This window comes from Magnolia sinica, chromosome 18 (genome assembly GCF_029962835.1).
Source record: "Magnolia sinica isolate HGM2019 chromosome 18, MsV1, whole genome shotgun sequence".
NCBI classification, from domain to species: domain Eukaryota; kingdom Viridiplantae; phylum Streptophyta; class Magnoliopsida; order Magnoliales; family Magnoliaceae; genus Magnolia; species Magnolia sinica.
The window spans coordinates 27,825,948-27,851,943 of record NC_080590.1 but is presented as its reverse complement, the minus strand read 5'-3'; the positions used below and the strand labels follow the sequence as shown (position 1 = coordinate 27,851,943).

At 38.1% G+C, this 25,996-nt stretch overlaps 1 protein-coding gene across 4 annotated transcripts; it reads right to left on the bottom strand.

The window, feature by feature from the left end:
• Nucleotides 1–409: 409 nt before the first annotated feature.
• On the bottom strand, nt 410–25,104 carry LOC131233321 (uncharacterized). 4 transcript variants are annotated; one of them, XM_058229986.1, is made up of 15 exons: nt 24,752–25,104; nt 19,316–19,470; nt 17,391–17,560; nt 17,103–17,249; nt 16,936–16,987; nt 14,524–14,698; nt 13,742–13,824; nt 10,943–11,155; nt 10,190–10,306; nt 5,504–5,660; nt 4,043–4,150; nt 3,883–3,951; nt 2,323–2,388; nt 1,937–2,205; nt 410–920 (listed from the first exon to the last, which is right to left on the bottom strand). In XM_058229986.1, the coding sequence occupies exons 1-15, from the start codon at nt 24,825–24,827 to the stop codon at nt 828–830; spliced, it is 1,950 nt and encodes a 649-aa protein (XP_058085969.1). In that variant the 5' UTR covers nt 24,828–25,104; the 3' UTR covers nt 410–827. The 4 variants fall into 4 exon arrangements, with proteins under 4 accessions (XP_058085969.1, XP_058085970.1, XP_058085971.1 ...); XM_058229987.1 differs by lacking the exon at nt 3,883–3,951 and having other exon boundaries at nt 24,752–25,098; XM_058229988.1 differs by lacking the exons at nt 2,323–2,388; nt 3,883–3,951.
• Between the last annotated feature and the right edge of the window lie 892 nt (nt 25,105–25,996).

Genomic DNA, 25,996 nt, shown 5'->3' with positions numbered 1-25,996 from the left:
AGAATCCTAGCCAGATACCTGGACTTAGTATCATTCTGTCTTATAATGTGGGCATGTTTTTTACCCAGTTATAGGTTCACATCATGTGGCAACAGGTGTTGGCCTCTCAAACAGCTTTTAAATGTACAGACGTGTTCATGTGTATGATGCCACATGCAATATGGTGTAGCTTCAAGTCTACATCCTAGTTCATCATGACATGGCCAACACAAGATATCTAGATGTTTGGGTTGGATCCTGAATTTTGAATTGCAATTATTATAGTAAACTGGAAACAACCAAAATGTAACTTCCTTTCCTCACTGTCATGTTGAGGGATAGGGCTAGAAGTCACAATTACGCAGCTCGAGTTAGATTCAGAAAGGACTATAGCTGCAATTTGATGGGCTACTTGATATGAATGCTTGGATACATAATCAATGTTTGTCATTTCCTCTTGATTAAACTGACTGTTCACAATTCAATTAACTTGTGCATCCAAACGCCTACTAATTACAAATTGGAGAGTTGCAGATAGCATGGTGCCCAATATCCTTTCGAGGATGCCAAAACATGCTCAACTGCACGAACAGGCTTGGTAAAGGGTCCTTCACATAGTTTAAAGACTCAGACTACAGAAGCTCACAGTGCAGCAATACCGATGGACGGCATCTTCTTCATCATCGTCAATACAGAAGGACGACATCTTCATGCATCTTCCAAGATCTACTTCTGTCATAGCGATTAATCATCTTCCATCTTTAAGGATCAACTTCGTAGTGACTACCCTTCCTTTAGGAAAGATTACAACTGCTTATGGCAATTATACCATTGAGGTTTACCCAGTTTTAACCAGTCAGACTGGCCTGTTGTTCAATTTGGGAGGTGGTCCTTTCAACTTCTATCCACCATTCACAATCTTCAGCAAAAACCTCCTCTGCCTGTTTGGCAGCGATTAGACAAAGGAATAAACACATTACAAGAATAAAATAAAATAAAATAAAATATTGTCAAAGGCATTAATTTGATGTAGGAACAAAAGGTTCGTAAAACTAATAATCAAGTGAAATATATAATTCGTAATACTCAATGAGTGGCAGGGCACAACTAAAGTTTCAAGGGTATGATCTAAAAGGAAAGCTGTTGATACAAGGTAGACGTAGAATAGATGCAATAGCATGCTCTTCTATGGCAGAACTCTCATGTGGGATTAAACCAAACAAATGTTGATATATATAGAGGTCGGTTGGCTTTCCAGCATTCTAAAGCTAAGCAACTCTTGTTTTTGGAACATAATAGAGACAGTTGTTTTAGAAAATTTAGACATCCACAACAGTGACACTTGACATATTTGGGAGTAAGTGGGTTTCAAAGCAAGCCATGTAATAAGACTACTGAAAGAACTACTTCGTCTAATAAACTCATACTTTGAATTCAAACTTAACCAAATGACTTGGTGGTTCTCCTCCCAAACAACTTCCTGGTAAATTTCAAAGCATCGATTGGCATTGTCAGTATGTTCACAGCCTCCTCACTTTTAGTCCCAATTCCCAAACTTCTAAGAGCTTGACTGATGAAAAAAGAGAGGAATGTATGCTAAAAAGCTACAGGTTTAAAAGCTTGACAACATAGCAAGAAACATCAGAAAAGGAAAAGAAAACAAAGGAATATAAATCTGTAGCTTTATAGCATGCATTCCTAGACCAATACATTAATCAGCGGACCCAGCTGATGGATGGCTTGGTTCTTGTTCATGTAGCCCATGTGCCTGAATGTAATGCATGCAGAACTTTCTTTTCAAAACAGATCAGCTGTTATGGCAACTAAAAAAGGTCCCATAACCAGCGAAATATTGGTGGCAGCAAAATGAAGATAGGAGGTGAAGCCATGAAAAGAACAAGGGCTAAATAAATGCCACAAAATTAACCAAATGATTGCGTGGAACTATGGGACTAACCAGTTCACCGGAATTTGGTGCTTTTCTCATATTTTCAATGTCATCTGCAATTCGTATGGCTTCTAGCCACCACCCATGATCCTTCTTGTAGCTCTCAGTTATCCTCTCGTCTTTACCAGGGGAAGTACACTCCAAATCATTTTCACCATGTTGAAGATCAAAGTAAATATTCATCATTTCCCCACAGTTCTCCACCCATGTCGAGTTAAAGGTAGCCATATTATCCGGGATGGTGTCATTGGGTATTGGGCGCAAGGGGGACCGGTAACCTGGTGCCATCATTAAGCATGAGATTTACAGCAATGGAGAGAAAAAAGAGCATGCACGTAGTTAATACAGTTTCTAAATGAAGGCATACAAAGAGAAGCAAAAAATCATTTCCACACCTCTGCAATCAGGATCATAGCACTTTTGATAATATCCGGCCCTTTTGAAATCGACAACATACATTACTGAGCAAAACAAGATGCTATCATGGATTAGCACATTTGGATTAGAATTACAAAACAAATGTTAGATGAGAAGACTAGAAAGTGCAACAAAGCACATAAATAAAAGCATCCCATGCAATAATGATGCAAGATGGGTGGCCTAGCCTAAAATGATGCAATGAGATCATCAACGAATTAACTAGAACAATTTAAAGCACAAAATAATGCTAATCAATCACAAGCTTAATGAGGATTCAAGTATTTAACTATGCTCAGATTCAAGACTAAATCACAACCCGTCGGTTAGATCTTGTAAAACATGATTAGATAGGACCTGTGGAAGGTAGGACTTCCATCTAGCATATGAATTAAACTAATTCTAAACGGAATCTCTTGGTTTGTTAGAGGGTTTAAGAACAAGGGTTTTGGGGATTTTGGAAATTTTGGAAAATTTTGGGTTTTTGCGAAATTAGGGGATTTTGGGGAACTTAGGATTAGGGTTTAGAAGTAGGGTTATTGGAAATTAGGGTTTTAAGAGTTGGGTTTTGAGAATTAGGGTTTGAGACTTAGGGTTTTAGGAAATCTAGGTTCTAGGATTGGAATTGAGGGTTTTAGGCTTTAGGGTTATGGCTTTTAGAGAAAAATGAGCAAGGATCAAAGAGGAAAATATGGAGATGGGTTGGCTGCAATGTTGACTCTGACGAAGACACCCAGCTACACCCATTTTAGTGGCAATGCAGTGGCCTTGAAAGGAGAGCCAAAGCATGATCAATCAGAACTTCTAATGCAGGGCAATTAACCACTTGCTCTAAAAGCTCGAACTGATACAGCATGGCGAATCAATCCCTTTATCTCATAGCCCAGGCCCCACATCACATGGGTTAGGACCTCGGCCGAACCCCCCTCATGGGCCCCACTTCACATGGGTTCCACTTCACACGAGCCACCTGCCTCATACAGGCCGCCCACCTCGAGTGTGCCCCTGCCTCACACAAGCCGCCCACCTCGAGTGTGCCCCTGCCTCACACAGGCCGCCCACCCCGAGTGTGCCCAAAGACATCTCGTTTCTACCACCCATCTTGAATTCTATGGGTACATCTTTCTCAATCCCTCCACTCATGATTTTTTTTTTCTTCCTCTATTTATAAAATTTGTTTGTCTCATCCACTAAAACATGTGTTTCAGTCAACTTGCCATTTAATCCACTTAACTGCTCCAATTCATAAACAGTATGATAAAAATACAAGCAGCATCATCTCATTTATGTATAGGGTCAGCTGCCAACTGCCCATCTATGAAAATAGGGCATCCAAACTGGTACTTGTGTATGTGGTTGCGGTTACCCAACCTTGACTAAACTCGGTATAGATTCAACAAGTGTTTGAAACTGTAAAATATTCCAAATCACCATGAGGCTCAACCAAGTAAAACAAATTAAAACAAGACACAATATGCATACAATAAAAGTAATTCACTTTCTCTTACGGATTTCAACTAGCTCAATAGAGAACATACAAAGATCTAAGTTCTGATGTAGGAATGATGAAATCCATTCATAGTGAAAGCAGAAAAGCATCCAAATTCCTTTCAAGAATAAAAAGTACAGTTGAATGAATATTATGAAAAGGTTGAAACATGTAGACAAGATAAGGAGATAACTAAGAATAGATGCTACCATGGTTGCTTTTGTGTTCTCTACCAATCCGCTCACAGTATCTATTCCTTGACATGCTGTAAACCATCAAGCCATGCTCTGAGAACCAATACCAACTCCGAATTCTTCCTAGAATTAGAACAAATCGACATGACAACCAATGAGAATGTTGACATACACATCATGAATACCTAAAGAAGTTTGTAAGAGAGTGAAATTTGATACCCAAGTTGAGAATGCAGCCCCTTTCTTACATTCACAAAAGGACTGCAAATATTATTTAGAGAACATTGTAACTTGTTGCTATGAACTTGTACAATTGATTGTAATCAGAGACAATGTAATAACCATCATAACTCAATACATAAAATATTGGCCAATAACAATAGCTGGGTGTGATTGTTTATGGCCATTAGGAGAAGGGTGCTATGAGATTCTGGTGAAGTTTTAGGAATTTCTTCCCTGTATTTTATTTGGTATCAGCTTTAAGCCAATGACTTGCTAATGATTGCTAAAAAATACTTCAAAGTGATAACAATAGAAAAATAAAAGGAGATGACTAATCAAACATGAGTTTGCTTGGCTTTAGCTGTCAAGGAGATCCAAAATCAAAAGCTAGGATGCCACATGGCATTTATAAGATCAAAGAGTAAGGTGAAGTTAGGACACCCGAACACGAGCAACTTTCCATTGCGTCAAGTGGATCTTATTGCCAATTAGTGGATTGGTGTGAATTCGAGCATGGGCCAAATGAAATTTCATATGACTTCCTCAAGGCTATTTTTTGTATTGAGAAAAAGACATGAAATAAGGTGGAAATAGGAGGAATAGAGCAGTCGCTTCGTACGTTTGAAGGTATTAGAGTTTTTGGTGAAGAAAAGGGAAAAAGCTCATGTTTTGTAGAGAACTTCCGGACATGCAGAAGGCATTTCAGAATTTCTTGCAAAAAGGCACTCATCAGCTGCAAGAGATATATTCAGGTTGGGCTAATGGATTGAACAACGGTGCCTGGTCGACAATTTTCATGTAATTAAGCTCTCAAAACAGGTCAGAAATCAGTTGATTGCTGCACAAAAAGAACAAACTGTGACTAAGTCATCACTATGTTGATGAAGTGAAAACAATTATGGTTGTCTCTTCTGTGGTTCGGAGTTAATCAATCTACTGGTTTTTGGACAAATGGTTTTCAGTTTTCTACAAGTGCCTTTGTTGTCGATATACATTTGCTACATGCAATAGTGGAATGTTCTGTGCATTATGCTGCTTTTAGCTATTTGATTAACAAATTAATAGATAGCAACTGAACATTTTGAAATAACAAAATTCTGAATTAAGCCTGATGTCAGGTGTGACCAAAAGTAAGTTGTGCAGCACGTGAAGATGCTTTCCTGCAGATTTATCATCAATTCAGTTTTCTAAGGTAGTGAAAGACTGCTCTTATTTGTATGAAAAAATATATATATAAAAAAAAGGGTACACCACCTGATACATTTCCAATAGAAGCAATAGACTCCACGAAGAAGTCCAGGGCAGGAAATGGTGATTTTCCAGTGAGGTATGTCCCAGGCAAATTACTCGTGCAAGCTTGATGTGCAATCTCTTGTGAGGCTTTAGAACTTTGTTCACAGTTACTGTTCACCTAATCCAGACACCATTTTCAATCCAGAAATCGTTTGTACATGCTAGATATAGGTTACAGGAGTAAATAGAACATTATTGCAAATTTGCAAGGAATGGAAGGAACAAGCAATATGTATCATGACAATTTTAACACATAAATCAAGTTGAGTTTAATAAATTTGGTAAGTATGTTCTTGGACTTGCACCTGGCTTCCGGTTAAACAGTTAGTGAAACTATCACAAAAACTGTATATATATCTATGAACAATCACAAAACTGCATAGAAATTGCGGTTGATTAAGGACCATAGTCAAATCATGAATTCATGATCAAATAAACAAAACTTTTAATGTTCTTTTTTATTATTTAGTGGGACAGGTGGAAAAGAAATTTTCAAAAAGTAGAGAGAAGATCAACTTCAATACCCCAAAGTGATCATATAATTTTGGAAATCTTCAGAATCACATTTAGGACAATGGTTCAAGATTCTAATTTCAACTCAAAATCAGCCCAGTAGTTTGGTTGTAGAAAATAGTCACCTGCAAGGGTTTTCAATTTGCTATTCAACATGCACTCGGTTAGCCATGCAGGTTGAGTTTTTAATACAAGTGGCTGTGTATTTGGAACAATGGTTCAAGAATATGTGTATTTGTTCTATCCTCCTATATTTGATGTGCATTGAAGTATTTTGGAGATCAGTGTGGATGACATATTTGGCTATCTGATTACTCCATGTGATTGGAGCTCATCTAGATTAAATTTCTGGGGTAGGTACCGTAGGATAATAAGGAATGATGACTGGCCAGTCTTAGTTATAAGAATAGTGGATTGCCTTAGGTATGGGGTTGGATTTATCTTGATTGTGACTCTTGTGGCTTACCCATTCAGGTGCTTTTATGAGCTGATGGGTGTGAATCCCCCATCTGGAGTCTGAATAGACTTTTTACTTGTGTTATTCACATGGATAATAGTGACCGAGCAAGTGAGAGACTGCATCTAGGATTTAGATGCTTCTACATAGTCTCCACCATTGCGGGCAACGCCACATGCATTATACTACGGTTGTATGACCCTTTCCTTGGGATTGAACTAGAACGATTATTTGTTATACAGGTTTAATTCACAAAGCATGGTGGCGATAATTAAGGGTGCAAATGAGTCGGGACAGGTAGGATCAAGGGGGCCCAAACCTGACCCATTTAGAATCGGGTCAGAATTTTGGACCCAGACCCAACCCATTAAAATTTGGGTCAGGTCCACGTCAAATATAGCAAATTCATTTGTTTAATGGGTTGGATCTTGGTAGAGGTGAACCCAGACCCGACCCATTTGTCACATGGGTCAGTAATGCAGGGGCATTTTCACACTGGACCTGAGTGGGGTTGCTTGTTGGATGCAGGGACACACTTGGGGTGGGTGACCCATGTGATTTGGGGCTCATGGGGGAGGTCTCGTGTTCGAGACTCCTTGCCAGGGGTGATTAATGCACATTTCACACCGGGCTTGAGTGGGGTAGCCCGTGGGATGCGGGGACACACTCGGGGTGGGCGGCCCATGTGATTTGGGGCCCACGAAGGGTATTCGGCCGAGGTCCTAAACCCATGAGATGTGGGGCCTGGGCTATGAGATAAAGGGATTAATTCACCATACTTTAACAGTTCGAGCTTTTAGAGCAAGTGGTTAATTGTCCTGCATCAGTCGGGTTTCAAATATACAAATTACAATTGAGTTTTCATAAATGTTCCAAATCATCCATTGGTGGTGATTATCTTTTTTGGAGAGATAACAACCACTTTAATAAGATGCTCACAAGGAGCGAACGAAAAACAACACAACACAAAGCAAACAAAACAAAAAAGGACAGATGGCCAAAGCAGCCTTTAAAAAATAACCCAACTCTCTAAAAGATTTATGACATTTCGAACCACCTCCTCTGTCCCCACACGAATATCCCTGAGACAGCACCCATTCCTAGCCCCAATTGGTGGTGATTATCAATTTTGATAGTAAAGAATAAAATGGCCAACAATCCAAATTTGACGTTTAAAATCAGACGGTTAGGGTAGTCTATTCAGTATTATTTTTTGCATATTCTCCATTGATAATGGGCCCATTTGCACAGTCCAAATTGTAATGAGTAGTGGATGGGCAACCACATTTTAGAAAAGGCGGTGAACCATTGTGATATTCTAGTCTAAAAGAAGAAGAAGAAGAAGAAGAAAAAAAAAAAGGCCCACATAGTTAATTACTTTTCTTGGGTCTAGGTTAAGTTTGGGTCTAGTTCATTTTAGTGTGATGTCAGGGTAAGGTTTGGGTCAAGTAGGGTTAATTTTGAGAGGACCCACACCTGACCCATTCAATAATTCAGGTCAACCTTTTGGATCCAGACCCATCCATGGGTCTAAATTTTGGACCCAAACCCACTCACTGTCAGGTTGAGTCCAATGACCCATTGGGTCGTGATGCAGGACATGAAAATTAAATATGATATGCAAGATTTCAGGCTTTAGATCATACTAATTTAGAAACAATCACATAAAAATTTTACATCCCATATAAAGTCAAGCATTCAATAAGGAGAATCTACAAGGGTCCAAGCCTACACATGTTAGGGCTGAATCAATTAAAATTATAGACCAAACAATGCTCAAAGGAGAATAGATTCATCCACACATGCAAAGGATTACTTCCCAATCCAAGGGATTCACATGTTTCAAATCGGGAAAACCTAGGGTTTGCAAAAGTGGAATAGGACTTGAGAATTAGGATTATCTAGGGTTAGAGTTAGGAAAATAAGGTGAGAGAGGAGTGAAAGAGAGGAGAGAGGAACCTGTAATCAGTCCACACGTGTGGACAGCAAGCTGGCCTGACGCACGTGCATGGATTGCTACCCGAACGTGGGCCCACGAACCCAAAAAGGGCCAACTAGGGGTTAATCAGCCAGGGATGGGCCGCCCACACGCCAAGTTTCAGGGCAATCGGATGACCAGTTTGAGTACAGTACTCCGGCGAAGTTTCGGCCTTCCAACAGGTCCTAATTCTGGAAATCTGTTGTAGAGAAGGATTGACTGCAAAATAAAGGTGGATTTGAAGAGTGGATGACTGTGGGAGATGATGAATGTAGAGGGTACGAGATGAGGGCGATTTGAGATGGATGTGGCTTCGCGCCACAGTAGTTAGCCCTTCGAAAAAGGGAGGGTTTCGCACTTAATTGGATTTCTACAACTAAGAGAATTAGAGAAGTAGGAAAACGTAGAATTTCATTAATAATCTTCAATGAAAAAAAACCTACAAGGGGTTGCCTATTTATAAGAAAACCCTATACCCCAAAAGTCGCGCCATGTGCGCACACTATTACTTAGAGACGAAATAACAAAAAATAACAACTAATCAAAGTAATCTAAACCATTCATGATGTTCCTAATAATAATAATAAGCAAAACTCAAAGTCTTAGATCATCTATGGTAGTGGGCCATGATCATGAGATTCAATGGTGGGATCCACATGATGATCAGGTCCACCCCAAGGAAGCAAAACACGGTCCTCTAACTAGGAGGCCCTCCATAGACGTTGTCATCGATCCAGATCAAAGGTGGGGCCCTCCTCCTCCTTGCGTACGCGTGTATGGAGGGGGCGTGCGTGTGCACGAGATGTCCCCATCAAGTCGACCCAACCCATTTGCACTTGCAGCCCTAATCTTTATCTACTTGAGTCAGGCAACAAGGGGTTGGTACAAAGAAGGTTGATAGATAGTAGCTGCAATCATACATGGTTCCAATTCCTCAAAAACTTAATATTTTTGCCCTCAAATTGGTACTTTTCTTAGTGCAAAAACTATGTTTCTCTGGGGAACAATTGTCAGATTTGTTTGCAGGAATTAAAAATAGTGAACTGGAATATTTGAAAACAAAATTAGTTAAAACTAATCTCATGGAGTATAGAGCATTATTGTAGTGTTGGACTTACGGTACAATAGCCTCTAAATACTGAAATCAATTTTATTATTATTCTTTATTTCCAATACCTGAAATCAATTTTATAATAAGCAATAATCATTAAAATATTTTTATGAACTTCATGATTTCTTTTATAGAGAATATATACATGTGGCACACTTTAAAGTGTGTCATAGGTATATCCTCTACAGATTTTTAATGACCATGTACACTCTTGGAGTTTTCATAGTTAAACCATTGTAGCAATTTCACCAACAACAGCATTTTTACTTTCTAAATGTTATTATTGTAAATTGTTCCTGTGGATACTAAATTATGCACGAATTGTGGTTAACTTTGTTGATGGGTCTATTTTGTTCTTTTCAATAACTTGTTTCTTATCCTCAATACATATCTATTGTGTCCATATCAAGATTCAAGTTGTTTTTATGTATACCATGAAAGTGATCAAACTTGACGGCCAAGAGTTGAAAATCATGAGGAACTAATGAACAACAAAATTAGTTTGGAAGGTATAGTGAAACAATGCCAAATAATTTATAAGATAGCATAAAGCTGAAGATATGGTCCCATTAAAAAAGCAAGCCCTACCTCAGAATCAAAACATAAGGTCTTCTTACAATCTAAATCCATTTTGCAGATTAGGAGCTTCTTGCAGTCAGCATCCATTCTGCAGATTAAGGATTCCATAAACATTTGTTGCTGACTCTGCAACCAATACACCAGAGATAATTAAGTCGATAACTAAAAGCAGAGCTGACAATCTTAGTGTTAAGAAATTTTTTAATTAGAAAGCAGATCTAGAAATGTAGGTGCTCCACTTCTACAAATATATCATAAAACAACATAAGAACCCAATTATGGATTCAAAAACCCAAAATCATATTTCACACAATGTATTGACCATATGAAAACAGCAGTGATGGGTTCTCAGCAGATGCAAGTTAACAGACCAAAAGAAGTTTATATATGTTGGGATTAAGTTTTAAATGCATGGGTTTGCAGCTAAGTGGTTGTGAAGCCAAGTGGATTGAACTTTGAAGGATAACCTCAGAATATACAACCTTAAGTATGATTTTTGAGGAACACAGATGGGTTTTACACTATTGATTGAAGGTTTTTTTTTTTCAAAAATTGCTCAAGCAGATTAGTGTGATAAGCTCAAGGCATCAGATTTGTAGGACAACATTAGGAAAAAGAAAGCCATCTTAGTAGGAGAAAGTTTAACTTAAAGTCTAAAGAAAGCATTCTACTCCCTGGAGTACAATAAGAAAAAAACATTATATTCCATAGATGAATGCAACCCTGCCCAAAGAAAGAAAGAAGGAAAAAAAAGTGGCATACCATATTCTTACATTTGAAACGTCCAGTGGGCAAAAGCACGGAGCTCTTCCCTGCCTTTGAAGAGAGAGCTAAACGGAAACAGCGATTTCGAGAATAGACAGCGGTGTCAAGAAATAGCTGGCTTGTTTGTGTTGGACACTTTGAATCTTTTAAAGCATACAGTTTGTCAAGTCTTGGATCACTCTCCCTTGCTATGCTAATGCGTGAACATATCTGATGAAATAGCATGAAACAATGCCAAACAAATTTTACATTCTTTTTGTTGAAATGTCCAGTTATTGAGAAGAAAAGTATCCGAAATTAGGCATTCATTATATCCAAGAGTTCTTTCAACATTCTTTCAGGCCTGGTTTCATCTTTTGAATCAATCAATCGGCTCGTTGAGCAGCCATTTCAGTATTTATAGGCCACTCAATGCAAGCCACCACCAATTTATACGGTGATTAGTCTAATGCTATCATAATATAAGGTATAATTTGGCAACAGAAAGGCAGTATAAAATGTGAAGTTTTACACCTGATCTGGGTAGCATCATTTTCTTTTTTATATGACACCACAATGTACAACTAGTTGAAGAAATGATTATCCTGAGCACTGCAACCAAGCATTCATTATTGTTGTCATCATCTAAGCCTTATCCCAACAAAATGTAGGGTTGGAGATGTAGGATACTGATCCCTGTACCTCTCACATGCTAAGCACGCTCTCTACATTCTGAACTATGTCCCCAGCTGGCATTGATTATTAATTAACAAAAGTGCCTTGGCATGCAAAACTTTTTAATTACAATTTTGTATAATTTAAATACAACATATTCTTGATTTAACATTTTTTTTGTCCAGTTTTTATGTTTCTTTGACTGTTTGACCAGTGGCAACCTACCTTATTGCAATTTTATTAAAGTTTCAGCATTGTGAATTTTTGGGACACTTATTAAAAAATCATAATTTAGCAGTTATTTAGAGGCAAAGGCAAACAAATGTGGGGCATCATGATGAACAATTCAAATAAATGATTGGACAGATTCTACTGATCTAGGTTGTCCATCATGTGGAACCCACTGTTGAGTGCAAGTCAATCCCCAAAAATCACTTTGATCAGATCATCCAACCATCCAATCAATTATTAGGAAAATGGACTGTATTATAATACAAAAGGTCCAATCATTGATCTAGATTGTCCATCATTTGGAGCCAACCTTTCATTGCTTGTCCCTCATAAATGTCACTTTGATTCAACGATCCTAGCCATCCAATCAATGGCTAGGAACATGGATGGTTTTATGATAGAGAAGATCCAATCATTGACTTGGATCATCCATCATGTGTGACCCACGTTCCATTGCCTGTCCCCTAACAAAATTACTTTAATTGGATGGTCCAAACGATTTGACGAATGGTTAGGAAAATGGATGGTCCAAACGATTTGATGAATGGTAAGGAAAATGGATATTCCAAATGATTTGATGAATGATTAGGAAAATGTATTGTCCATATTGATTATAATAAATAACTTCCAACCATTTTTGGACTGTCCATCATGTGGGCCCCATCTTTGATTCCATGTCCATTCATTTAGCTTTGATTTATTCTAACTTTCCAATCAATGGCTGGGAAAATGGGTGGTCAATATTGATTATAATAGAGGAAGGTCCATTCATTGATTTGGACCATCCATCATGTGGGACCCACATATTATTGCTCATTCATCTTAAAGTCACTTTGATTGGAAGATCCTCACCATCGGTCAATGGCTAAGACAGAACAGTCCACACTAATCATAATAGAGGGCACAATCATTGATTTGGACCATCCATCATGTGGAGCCCAACTTCAATTGAATGTCCCACCCAAAAGATCGCTTTGATTGGATGATCTTTGCCATCCGATCAGTGATAAGTAAAAGGGACGGTTTGTATTGATTATAACAGAGAAGGTCTAATCATTGATACGAAGCATCAACAATATGGGGCCCACCTTTAATCTCCCTCTCTTAAAAGTCGCTTGGGTCAGATGATCATAGCCATTTGATGAAAATGAACAGTCCATAACGATTATGATGAAGGTACATTGATCTAGACCATTCATCATGTGGGGCCCATCTTTGATTGCTCGTTCCTCTTAAAAGTTGCTTTGATGGGACGATCCTAGCCATTCGATCCATGTTGATTATAACATAGAAGATTCAACCATTGATTTGGACCATCTATCATGTGGGGCCCACCTTTAATTGCACTTCCCACCCAAAAGATCACTTTTCATTGGATGATCCTAACTGTCTGATCAATGGCTAGTAAAATGGACAATTCATATTGATTGTAACAAAGGTGGTCGAATCATTGATATGGACCACTTGCGAGGCCAACTTTGATTGCCGTCCTCTTAAATGTCACTTGGATTGGGTGATCCTAGCCATTGGAAAATTGATAGTCCATATTAGTTATAAACTTATAATAGAGAATATCCAATCATTGATTTGCAGTCCATCATAATGGGCCACCTTAGACCCACCCAAAAGATCACTTTGATCAGATGAGAGAGAGAGAGAGAGAGAGAGAGAGAGAGAATAATCTTTCCAATGAAGACCAAACATGCCATATTTAAAGTCAAATTATAGAAAACATTGATCTTAGAAAATACTGATTAAATTACAATATTCATGTTGCCCAAAGCACCCTTAGTATGAGCGAAAAAAAAGGAATAATCTTCTCTATTGAGCACTGAGTATTTACGTTACTATTGCTTCTTCTTTTTTTTAAAGACTATTTATGTCACTATTATGATACTATGCATTGCATACCTCAGCAACAAATGCACCAGCATGTGAGTTGTCCTTGAAAGCCATCTCTGGTATGCGGACGATCAAATGGCGTGAAAATTTTTCTATCAAAAAAAGGAACAGAAATTACAAATCCTCTGAAGAAAAATATGTCGAAATTTCAACTGCCTATATGACAACAGCAATTGTGTAACCACAATATGGAGGAAACATCCCTAAATGAGTATAAGCATGGTATTCGAACATACAGATGTGAAAAAATTTGTTTTATACCTGAAGTTCAGATAAAATACACATGGAACAGCCTCATAGAAAAAAAAAAAAAAAAACATCAAAATTACATTTTCAATTTGAACTTCAGAGAAAGTAATACATGGGATAAAGCAGGCATCAAATCAATGGACTGGTTTTAAAGTTTCTACAGTGTGAATAATGTGAGTATTGCTTAGCAAATTACTTCCAGTCAAAATTTCAGAAAGCAAAGTTCATGGAAATATCATCCATAATTGATCTCAAGACATGACTTTCAAAAGTTCGACAAATTTCCATGAACTGGGCAGAAAATCAAATTTTAAAATGGAACTCTTATTCATTGAATACGTTGACATTAGCATAATGAGATAAGTTGCAAATGAGAACAGAATCAAATTGTAATTAACTCAGGATGTTTATCAGTCACACTTGGTTACACAATATTATATCAAACTGTTGGCCGCTAAATCGCTTGAATAACTCACATGTAAAATCATATGAATGAGACAACAGACACAATTTGTGAAGGGTTTATTTTGCAAAGAAAATACCTTCCGTAGATGAATCTAGCTCTATGATCCATTCTTGGTCTCCCTTGATAGCGTATTTGTCAAATAAGGCATCCAAAATTACTAAGATTAAGATGTCGACCATTTCCGCACCATCTTTTTCAGGGTTGACTTTCTTGCTAAATTCCAAGTCAAAATATAAGTGGCAAGGCAAACCCTGAAAAAATTTATATAATTCAAGATTTGCAGATAAAGAAAAAAACAGTCAAAATGATTCAAGGTCCAAAACAAACCTAATTCATCTAAAATGTAAACGAAGAACATATATTTAGGAGCTTCAAACCAGAGAAACATCAGCATTAGTTAAATTATAGAAAATAAAATGCCAAACCAAGCTTGAGAATGATCAAAGCAGACAGTAGATGCCATGTAGGTCATATGTGACACTGGATGCACGAGATGGATGGTGGAGTCGATGGACAGACGTGTTGGGTATGTTTTGAAGGATGAACTCATTCTCGCCCTAAAAATTGAGAGAGAAGTTCATTCTCAATAATCTTTTCTATGATCCAAGAAAGAAGCAAAAGAATCTCTAAGGTTTTTTTCAAATCACTGGCAAAAGTAATTAAACTCTTTGCAACTTACAAGCACTCCTTATATAGGGAAAGTGTTCCAAAATAACCAAAGCTACTAACTGAACCAACTAGCAATGCTTAACTTACTAACCAAGTAACCAAGCAAAATCCAAGAAATAAAAGACAGACAAATAAACATGTAAACACACATGGAAGCCATGGTGCCCAATCATACCATCAATTGGACTGGACCTTAGACCTGATCTGGACTGGACAACCTAGTCCAGTGGGCCATATGGCCTGGAGCGTGTGTGATAATATATAGCGTGCGTTCCACATTAATGCAACAAGGCTACCCAATCATTTACTCGAGGCCCAGTGGTCACTATTGATGGTAAATTGAGCGATCACCCATCCAAGGGTATGGATTGTAGATCAGGCACAAGGGTCCAGATATCATAAAAAACCCATCCAACCTTTCAGGTTAAAGATTAGGCTTATTCAACTAACCGTACAAAAGATCTTGACCACATCAAGGGTCCATATTGAGCTGATTGGAGACATGGACAAGGTCAAGGGTTTTCATGACAGATTACGACCCATTCAACAGTCTGACTAGAACAAGAAGACCCAATTTCATGGCCATGATTGACGACCGGTTAGACTGCGGGGCACACTGGTCCAACCATGCAGCCTCTTTGGAAAGATCACAAAGATGATTCATACATCTCAAACAAGCCTATGTGTGTGTAGTGGCAGTTGGATTCGAACTCTTTAATTATGTTCCCTTGCTTTTGGTTCTTTTTTCTTTATTTGGCATCGGAAAGATTTAATAATTTTAGGAAACCTTATAGGACCAATATGAGGTTAGATAAAGCAGACGTTTCTCTCTAGAAGCTTCTTAAGAGGGATATAAGCCTATATATAGGCCTACTAGGCTATACATATGAACAATGAATACTTGATCACTTGAATGAGTGAATAAAGTCAAGTTTTTTAGTTTCTTGTGATGGATTCTAGCCTAGGGGAGAGATTCTTCTAGAATGCAGTGGTGTGGAGCCTCTAGATCCCTTTGGTTATAGAGTTTCCATTGTGGTGTGATTCCTCACGTTGATCTTTCTTTCTGTTTATTTTCTGTTGCAATTAGAGAGATCATCAATTTTGGGGCAACAATTGGAATATTGGATCATCTACAAGGGATACGCGTTCAATCTATTAAATTCCCACTTGATCTAAAACACACATGGTGCATGAAAATGGGCCCAAATTATCCGGACCATACAACCAACCTCCTTGATCATGGATCCCAATCATCTTGTTGCATCTCTTGTACACTGGATAGGACAACCACATGTATCAACATGCTCAACAGCAACGAAAGGTGCACCATACTGCATTAAAAAGGAGAAGGATATCCTCACTATGGGATGCAATGGAAAACCCATTGGCAACTAAAGTAGAATTGATAGATCACATCTAGTGAGCTCCAAATATGATCTAAGTGGTATATTTATCATTTATTAGCATTCAACCAATCATGTTAACCTGGCAGTGTGTTAGGACTTAGGATACATCCCCGAGGAAAGTTGCAGAGCTTCATTTTTCAGAGCTTACTAATGGACATAATGCTTCAAACCAACATATGCAAATATTAAGCCCATTGCAAGTTTGGAGACATCACACCTATATTAACCGCTCTTCCCTTTTTCGCTGATGTCAGAGACAAAACACAGACTCGAGAAGAAAATCCACATAAGAACGATGGCAACATGGAGAAATATATAAGACATCAACACTTGTAAGTCAACAGTATGAATTGGTTATTTCCCAAACAGGCATCTTTCTTGAACAAAAAAGACTAAATGCCAGAGGTCGTCACCTCCTGAATGACTTCATAATGATGGCGAAATTTTGGATCCATATTTTTGTACCTGAAACCATAACTTTTAGCAACAGATGATGCATAAAAAAACAAGAGTTTGAGATGAAGTTACATATTTATAACCCTAATCCTTTTAAACAGATTAATGTCAAAACAGTGGTAACCTTCGCCAGAACTCCGTATATGTTGAAACAAGGAACCTTCTTTGTCCATTCAAATGATCTTGATAGCTGAAAACATAAACTTTTACATGTGCTTTAGCAAATCTCATTGCTTGCTCTTGTTTGGGAAATGTGGCCCATACTTCATCCCTATATAAACATGGAAATCTGTTGGCGCCTATAATAGAAAAGAAAACCACATATGCCAAAACATAAGATAAACTGGAAATATAGACTTGCAAGAAGTAAAACATAAGGCCCGCATCAATTTACAAATTTTCAACTGGATACCTTGGATTCAAATCATTTTCTTCTGTGAGATCAACATGAATTTCACGTAATAATCGCAATAATTTTATTGGTCTTTTTGCTGGCACGCCATGTGGTGATCCATAAAAGACAACTGGAGAGATCTGCTTGCCACTATTAAATTTGATTGCCTTAACTGCTGATGTGCCATGCTGAATTAAAAACAAGTACAGTAGAAAACAATTATAAATTAAAGTCCAATAGAGATGCCATATAACCTAAACAAAGAAGCACAACATAACCTAGCAACAGTTGTCACAGACGTAATTTGAGCAACAATACATCATAGAACTACAGAATAATTTCGAAATTAATTAAAATATTAAATTAGAAGACTTTCAGCATTAACTTCTCATCAAGAAAAAGGCAACCTTGTAGATAAGAATCATTTCTGAATAATGTTTTTATGCACTGAAGAGAGAAACAATAATGCCTCCCAACCAAGGAAACTCCAACCAACACTAAGATATGTACGGAGTTGACGAATGCAAAGGTATTAGATGAGCTAACGGAACTTCAGTCATTCAGGAAATAAAATTCCAGTTCGCAACCTTGTATTTAGATATATTTTTGAGAAAATAAAAGGATAACTACATTCCTCCATGACCCCACTGTGCCTCTTCCCCGTGGGGGCCAACATGTAATTGTTGAGCTGGGGATCAATACTGGGTGGGACTGTTCTGGCACATGAAAAATGTTAATGTCAGACTCTCCACGGCTGGTTCTGAGAGCCTAGGTAAAAGAGGTAGATTGATGTCTAGTGGGCAGCCAATTGTAAAACTTTTGACATTGTTCAAGAAGGAAAAATAGAACCTCACATATCATAGAGCTTCTTAATCTCAATATTTTCTTGATTCCTGATTGGTGATCTTAAATCGATTTCCTTGATTGGGCCTTCCACAAAGGCCCACCTTAATGTTGCTAGAAAAGCAGAAGCCCTGAATTACCTATCCTTTGGAGGAAGCTTCACAGTCAAGGCAACCTCACTTTCTTAAACCACACATTAGAGTGAAAGAAACACAAGATACCACAATCTATGCACCCTCTTATCCCAGCTTTATAAAAAGAACCAAAAAAAAAAAAGAAGCAAACAAACAAACGAAAAAACGAAAAAGCAACTCATTTATGGATTGTATCGTAGCTGCAACCATAATACCTGTGCAACTGGAAGTAATATTTCTGGTAGTGGCCTTGTTTACTGCTGTGTCACACACGGTAGAGCATAGCATGGACATTTGTCTTTCACATTGACCATAATACCGTACACTCTACCACCAAAGCTGCCACCAAACTAACTAAAAAGCTTGCCTAAACTAGTCTTTAAGGTATTTGAGGGCTCTCTTAACAACAAAATTTGCCACCCAACAGTATCCCAAACATAGTGACAAATCTCGTTTTGTAAATTTCTCAGCCAGGAAATTTCTCAGGATTTTCCAATTTTTGAGGTTTTTCTCAAGATATTATTGGGAAAATATCGTTGAAAATAAAATTATTTATTGTAAATGATTAAATAAATTTAAAATATAAATATATATTTATATAACAAACTCCTTAATGGTTTTATACTTTTCCAAGTAAATATCATGATGATATTGCGACAAAAATGCAAATTTTAAAATCTGCCAATATTTTGAAAATATCGTGATAAATAATATCAATAATATCAGTTAGTGTATTTCTTGCAATATCGTCTTGAGATTTTCAAAATCTCAGTTATATTTGTCACACTGATCCCAAGCACCTATGACCATACCAAATATAAATACGAACTCCACAGCTAGAAGTCTAAGAAGTACGAACCAACCAATAGAAAGACTTAGCAGTATGTGTATCTAACAGCATATATGATGAGATCAATTTTGAAGTTTTTTAAACATGAAATGGAAGTAATGGAAAGAAGTAACCACCTTCTCCATACAGAGCTGCATGTTTGCTGATTTGTGCTTCCTTTGTTGTGTTGAGCCTGTCGACAAAAAATCACCATGCGCAGAAGTTGCTGCTTGTTTCAAACTCACTTTCCTTAGTTTGCCTTGTCGGGTTTTTCTTTCTTTCAATGCAGATTCTGTCATAAAACCAACTTATGTACTATCAATGCGAAACAAGTATGCAACGAATCAACAACTGCAAATGCCACATGTCAAATGTGGCATGCCATAAAGTACTATCACAAAATACATCCTTTTCAATTCAATTCACTTAGATGTCTTAAAGGCTCTTTGGGATTTCAAATAGAGTTACTTTCACGATGATTTCTTTTTGGGCCTGTTTGAGTTTCCTAATTACACTATAAATGGCTGCAAATGGGCCATCATCATTATTTCTCACCCTTGTTTGGTTGAACATGGAATTGCTGCCTCAAAAATCGATTGAATCCCATGTGTTTCTATATGCTCAAAAATTGTGGGGGCCACCATGATGAATACGTCATATCCATGCCATTCCGCAGGCTCATTGTAAGGCATGAGTCCAAAAATGAGGCAAATCCAAAGCTCAAGTGGACCACACCACATGAAATAGTGATCCTAATGGACTTCAACCGTTGAAAGCTAAAACCTTCCTAGGCCCCACAATGATGTTTATTTGTCATCCAATCTATTCATAAGGTCATACAAACATGGATAAAGGTAAAACATAAAAATCAGCTTGATCCAAAACTTTCGTGGCCCGCCCCCAAGAAGTTATTCATGTTTGTATGATCTTGTGAACAGGTTGGATGACAAATAAACATCATTGTGGGTCCTAGGAAGGTTTTAGCTTTCAACAGTTGAGGTCCATTAGGATCACTATTTCATGTGCTGTGGTCCACTTGAGCTTTGGATTTGCCTCATTTTTGGGCTCATTGCCCCAAAATGAGCCTACGGAACGAATGAATGGCATTGATATGACATATACATCACAGTGGGCCCCACAGTTTTTTGCACCCAGAATATTTTCCAACCTCCTTTTTGCGCCAAAACATTGAACTTGTCAACACCAGCCTTGGAATAAGAACCATAATTACAAGTGTAAGTAATGATGGCTATTTTACAATGTATTTACATTGTAGTTTGAAAATCAAACAGCCCTTTTTTTCAAATGAACTCTCAAGGAAGTTGATCTACAGTCAGCAGGGATACAATAGCTGCTATTAAGATATATCCGAACCAAAACAGAAGGAGAAGAAAAGAAGGTGAACTTGAGCCTATCACAGTTTAAGGCATAGGCTCGACAGGATGCCTTGTCAAAGACTTGGGTCAGGCCTAGAATTTGTTCAACAGCCTTCAAGAGCAATTAAGAATTTCACTCTTGATAAGAGGAGTTATTGGCAAGAAAAGGGGAGTACAGCGTGCAAAAGCAAAACAGAGAAGCTTCAAATGTCATGTTCCCTGATTCTTTTAGACTTAATTTATGCATGACAAGATGACATCTGTTGGAGGGAAAGGTATTGACTAAAGATGGTGTTCTGTTTAGGATTATTTTTTAAAAAAACCAAAAACTGATTGGGAGCATCCACGCAGTTGGAAGGTTGTTCCAAGCAGATCTGCGCTTGGTTCCATCTCAGTCTATGTTTCATTGCTCCCCATCCAACTGATGTTTTGAAAGCTAATAAACCGTGAATGTTCTTCCATGGTCATCTTGTTCACAGTTGTCTTCCATCTCAAGTGACTGATTCTAGGTTTCTGTTTAATTCGTTAATGAAGCAAGAGTCAAGGATTGTATGAACTGAAAAGCTGTAAAAAAGTACTTAAAAAAGAAAAAGAAAAAAATGGCCTTTCTATATAGTAACTAAAACATTGCACCCTCTGATTCTTTTGACACATTCAATGCAAAGACCTGAACTTTCGGTTACAGAAAGCAAGCTAGCGTTATTGCATAACTTCCTTCAACGGAGTTCCATGCTTCATTAGGAAACTTCCTTATGTACCAAACTCTAAGGCAGCAATTCTTTCCAAGAAAACTTGAAGACCTAGTTCCATGAAAAGATTAATGTGCTAAGATATTATTCCCGGAGGGAGTCGTTCCTTCAAATTCTGTGTGTCACTATTTTGGTAAGCAAGGTTGCATTCATCAGTGGTCTTACTTGTACACCACCAGAGGCAGAGGGTAATGACTCCACACTGCTTATCATGAATTTTCAGGTTTTTATCAGTAGTCATTGCCATCAATAAACAGCATGACATTATGTATCTGGACAGACTCCACCTCCTTTCGACAACTCATACGATCTTCTTTTCTGAACTAGAGTTGCATTACGTTATTGTAACCACATCAGATATATCCACTAGGTGCAGTATTTCCATCTGACACCATACGTTTCTTGAGCTTAGTGGATGCTTGATTCTGATTGCACCAAGTCCATAGATGGCATTCAGTCTACCGGTGGGTTTTGTCTCTTGCCCGTTTGGATTGGTGGAAATGAAAACGTGGATATGGAGAACCAAATGTCACATCAGAGAAAAGAGAAATGTGTGGAAAAGAAACTGTATTAACCTGTTTGTTTTGGCAAATTTGATTTCCATGGAAATGATAAAAGGTCAGTGGTCAAAAAGCAAGAATTGTTTAAACAATAAAAGGTGAACGGTCAAAAAGCGAGAACTCTCTCTTGTAACGATGGAAATATAGATGCAACAAAGGGAATGGAATTTGCCATTTTTCAAGGAAAACAGTGGAAATGGAAATAAATTGCATTTCTACAGTTTTCAAGAGGATTTCACCAATCCAAACAGTTCCTTACTCAGTTAATGGGAAAGCAAGAATCAAATGTTGTCAAGAAATTTAGTGCAGACACTGCTGATGGTGCCATTTTTTGCTACCTACAGTTAGATTATTTGGTTCCACGTGCTATTCACTGGTCTGGGAGTTCATTTATCAGTCACGCTCGTATCTATTGAAAAATCACATTCACAATTCAAACAGCTTCTAAATCTTCTGATATGAAACTGGACAAAGTATATTGAGTTTGGATGCAATCTGAGGATTTTGTTGAGTTATGGGATTAGTGTCATCTAAGCCATGGAAAGAGAAAGAAAGAAAGAAAAAAGACCACAGAAGCAATTTCCATGGCTTTTTATGTAACTGTGATAATTAGAACTTGGCGACTAGATATCCAATTTTTCCACAAGAATACTAGACAGGTATCTGCTCAAAGGTTCAAAATATCAGAACATATCAGATTGTAACAGGAGTGTATTGTGACAAATTCATGGGATAATGAGATACAATGTACATACATGGATGTGGCAGTGAATCTGAAATATCATTTCTGTTGATTTGCATCACCAATACATTCCAACACAAATGCATAGCATCTGAACGTGTCTTAATACATTTCTCTCCACAATATCGTTAAGGAAATTCAAAATCATATCAAGGTCAATAATATCAGAATGTATAGTACCATATCGGGTATGTATCACAATAAGTTCATATTGCAATATGTTACATTCAAACTGCAAGAGAAATAAGTTATTCAATAATGTTCAGCTGGACCCAACGAGGTTTGGGCAAGCAGCCATCACTATGGATTTGATCCCTATAGGTGTGGGTCCGACTCCCCTCCTCGGCATTACCTGATATACATGGACGTGGGCGATTGCGTGTATCCGCAAGGAATAGTCTCGCCTCAAAAAGGGGCGGGGACAACATGTGTCTTTGAAAAAAAAATGTTCAGCTGGATCTCATACATGTCTGCCATGTTAGCACATGTATCACAATCCCCCCTGTTTTATTTCCTCAGGGAGTCTGCATAGCATTCCTCTTTCCATTTTTGTTAAAGAAGTTCTTGGCCTGTACCATATTTTCCCCACATCCTAAAGACTGTTAAATTACACATTTCACAGAATTTGACATCCTTCCACTGTTTTTTCACTTGTTGAGAAAATCAATGAGCAAGGGCATTCACACTCACAGTTGAGGAGTGGGCATTATCCTTAGTAATTTATGTGTCCCATGGCCCCTACCAAGGCACATTATAGTAATTTGAGGTTGAGAGTCTTGAGCATGGTTTAAAATATTATCCATATCAGTTTCGATCCAATAAAAGTCGCCACAGCAGAATGAGACAGAGACGGGACAATACAGATCAATACAGGCCAAGTCATGCCAGTTTTGGTCCCCTGGTGAATCACACTCTGAAACAGCTATTTAAGTCCATGGACTTGAGACCTTTAAAAAAAATGAGAATTTCCCTACACTCTTAGCTGTACAAAAAACAATCCCCAAAATTCCATCACAAAAACCACCAAATGAACAGTCCCAAAAGTGATCACATAAACAGACTGCCCAAGAGACAAGCTGAGCTATTGAAATTAAAATGGTAACACTAGAACGACATATAATACCAACCATAATGTGACTAAGCAAAAAGTAGGGTCATGCACTCCCATGGGTCTCAGGAATCAACATCCACATACAATTCCTTTTTTTCTAAGGTTCAACGTCTATATACAGATCAACTACCTTAAAACTACGGTTTTAGATTTGGGTCGTGCAAAAAAACAGCCAAAAGTGCTGTACCATTATGTAATCGTGACAGCCATTTTAACAGGCTTTCCAAAAGAAAATCGGATGGAAAACAAACATCCAAAACACTTCATTATATCAACTGCTATAGAAGCCAATATAACAGCACCTATTCTATCACAGCTATTTTTACAAGTTTATCAATATGTAATTATCCGGAGGAATAATGGAACGTAGATGAATTTTACCTTAAACTGTTTTTTTTTTAATATACACACAAGACAACGCTCTTTCCCTCTTTTCACGTGGGCTAGATAGGGCTTGGGCCCTATCAGATTCTTAACTTAAAATCCAAATCCAAGGTACCAAAAGACCCCTGAAAATAATCTTGAACTATTACAACAGATATTTGAAGTCTCCTGGGAAATTTCTTGAATTTTTGAATAATTTAAAAGATATCTTCTTGGTGATAACTGATCAATTCTCACAAACAAAAAAATTTTAAAAAATAAAAATAAAAATTCACAAATCATCAATCTATCCTACCATACATTGACAGATGTCGCAGATCTAAGTTTAAACTCCAGAGGAATTCTGTAATCCTCAACCAACAATATGCACGGTCCAGACTATTGGTCTGCTGGGCCCCACATGGATGGGCGTTGCCCCCAAATCTCCTCAATGAGGCAGTCAGAACCTTCCAATTTGTGGTCTGAAAATAGACGGCTGAAAAGAGAAATGCAGCAACGTCCCCAAGGTCTTCAATTTTCAGAGATTTTTGGGACACAGACCATCCACGGCGAGTCTCGTTGGACCAACGTTCTGGATCACTTAACAATGGGTCCCGCCTGTAAAAACGGGAGAGTAACGATGGCATGGAGAGAGAGAGAGAGAGGGCATACCAGGAGTGGAGAGTCCGCATTTGAAGCAGTCGAAGAGCCGATCGACGTCGTCGCCGGGATTATCCGAAGACATCATCTCTCTCTCTCTCTCTCTCTCTCTCTCTCTCTCTCTCTCGGGCGGGAAACGGGGTTTCGACTGTTGAAGAAGGCCGCGAGTTAGCGTTTAAACCATGTTACTCGATCACGGGTAACACAAGCTCTGTCGGGCCCAACATGATGTCTATGTGAAATCAGCGCAACATGATGTCCACGTGGAATCCACTCCGTCCATCAGTTTCTCTTAATAAGTTAAGAATTTGAAAAAAAATAAATAAATCCAAAACTCAAATGGGCCACAGCACAAGAAATATTGGAGATTGAACGCCCACCAATGACACCCTACTTGAAATTTCCTACCGAAATGATATTTTTGTTTTCCCTGCATGCTTGTTGTAACCACATTACTAACAGATTGATGGCATATAAAGATCACCGTAGCCTAGGAAGGTTTCAATGGTCCACATTTCCATTGCTACTGTTTTCTGTAGTGTGGCTCACTTTAGTTTTTACTCCGGCTATTTTTAGGCTCGCATGCGAAGCTGATGGACAGTGTGGATTTCACTCAGACATCTCTACGAGATACACAGAGCTTTGGGTTACACGGGCTCCGTGTAACAGCGGTTACACGCAACTCGCGTCCGTGTTAAAGAACTACATGGTCAGCCCGGGTCTTGCAATAGTTGCGTTTTGGTCCTGACAAACGGGACTATGGTTCGGAAATCTCACCTACTGGTTATTAGTTTGGCCTCGCAGTAAAACCATGGTGTGGAAATCTCTCCCACTGGTTATTAGTTAGGAACATCACTAAACCTTTTTCTATGTTCGTAGTAGACGGTTGAGAATAGAAACGCAGCAGCCGTCCATGTTCTCCCAAAAAAGAGAACGCCCAAGATTGGTGGCTAGGATCTTCCAATCTGGAAATATTTTAGAGCATAATCCATCATTTGAGCCATGTGCCATACTTGTGAATATTCAAAAGCGAGTGTAAAATGGACAATCCAATAATCCACAGTGCTAAGGCCGTGTTTGTATTAGCAGGAGACTTTTCAATCATTTCCCCATACCACGGGCTACTTGCTCGGATAAACATGATAGGCAGCATCCATACGATGGGCCTAATTAAAATAATAATTAATAATTATAATTTAATTTACTTATTTGATGACATCAATTGCATTTAACCATCATAATGCGCCAATATATTGT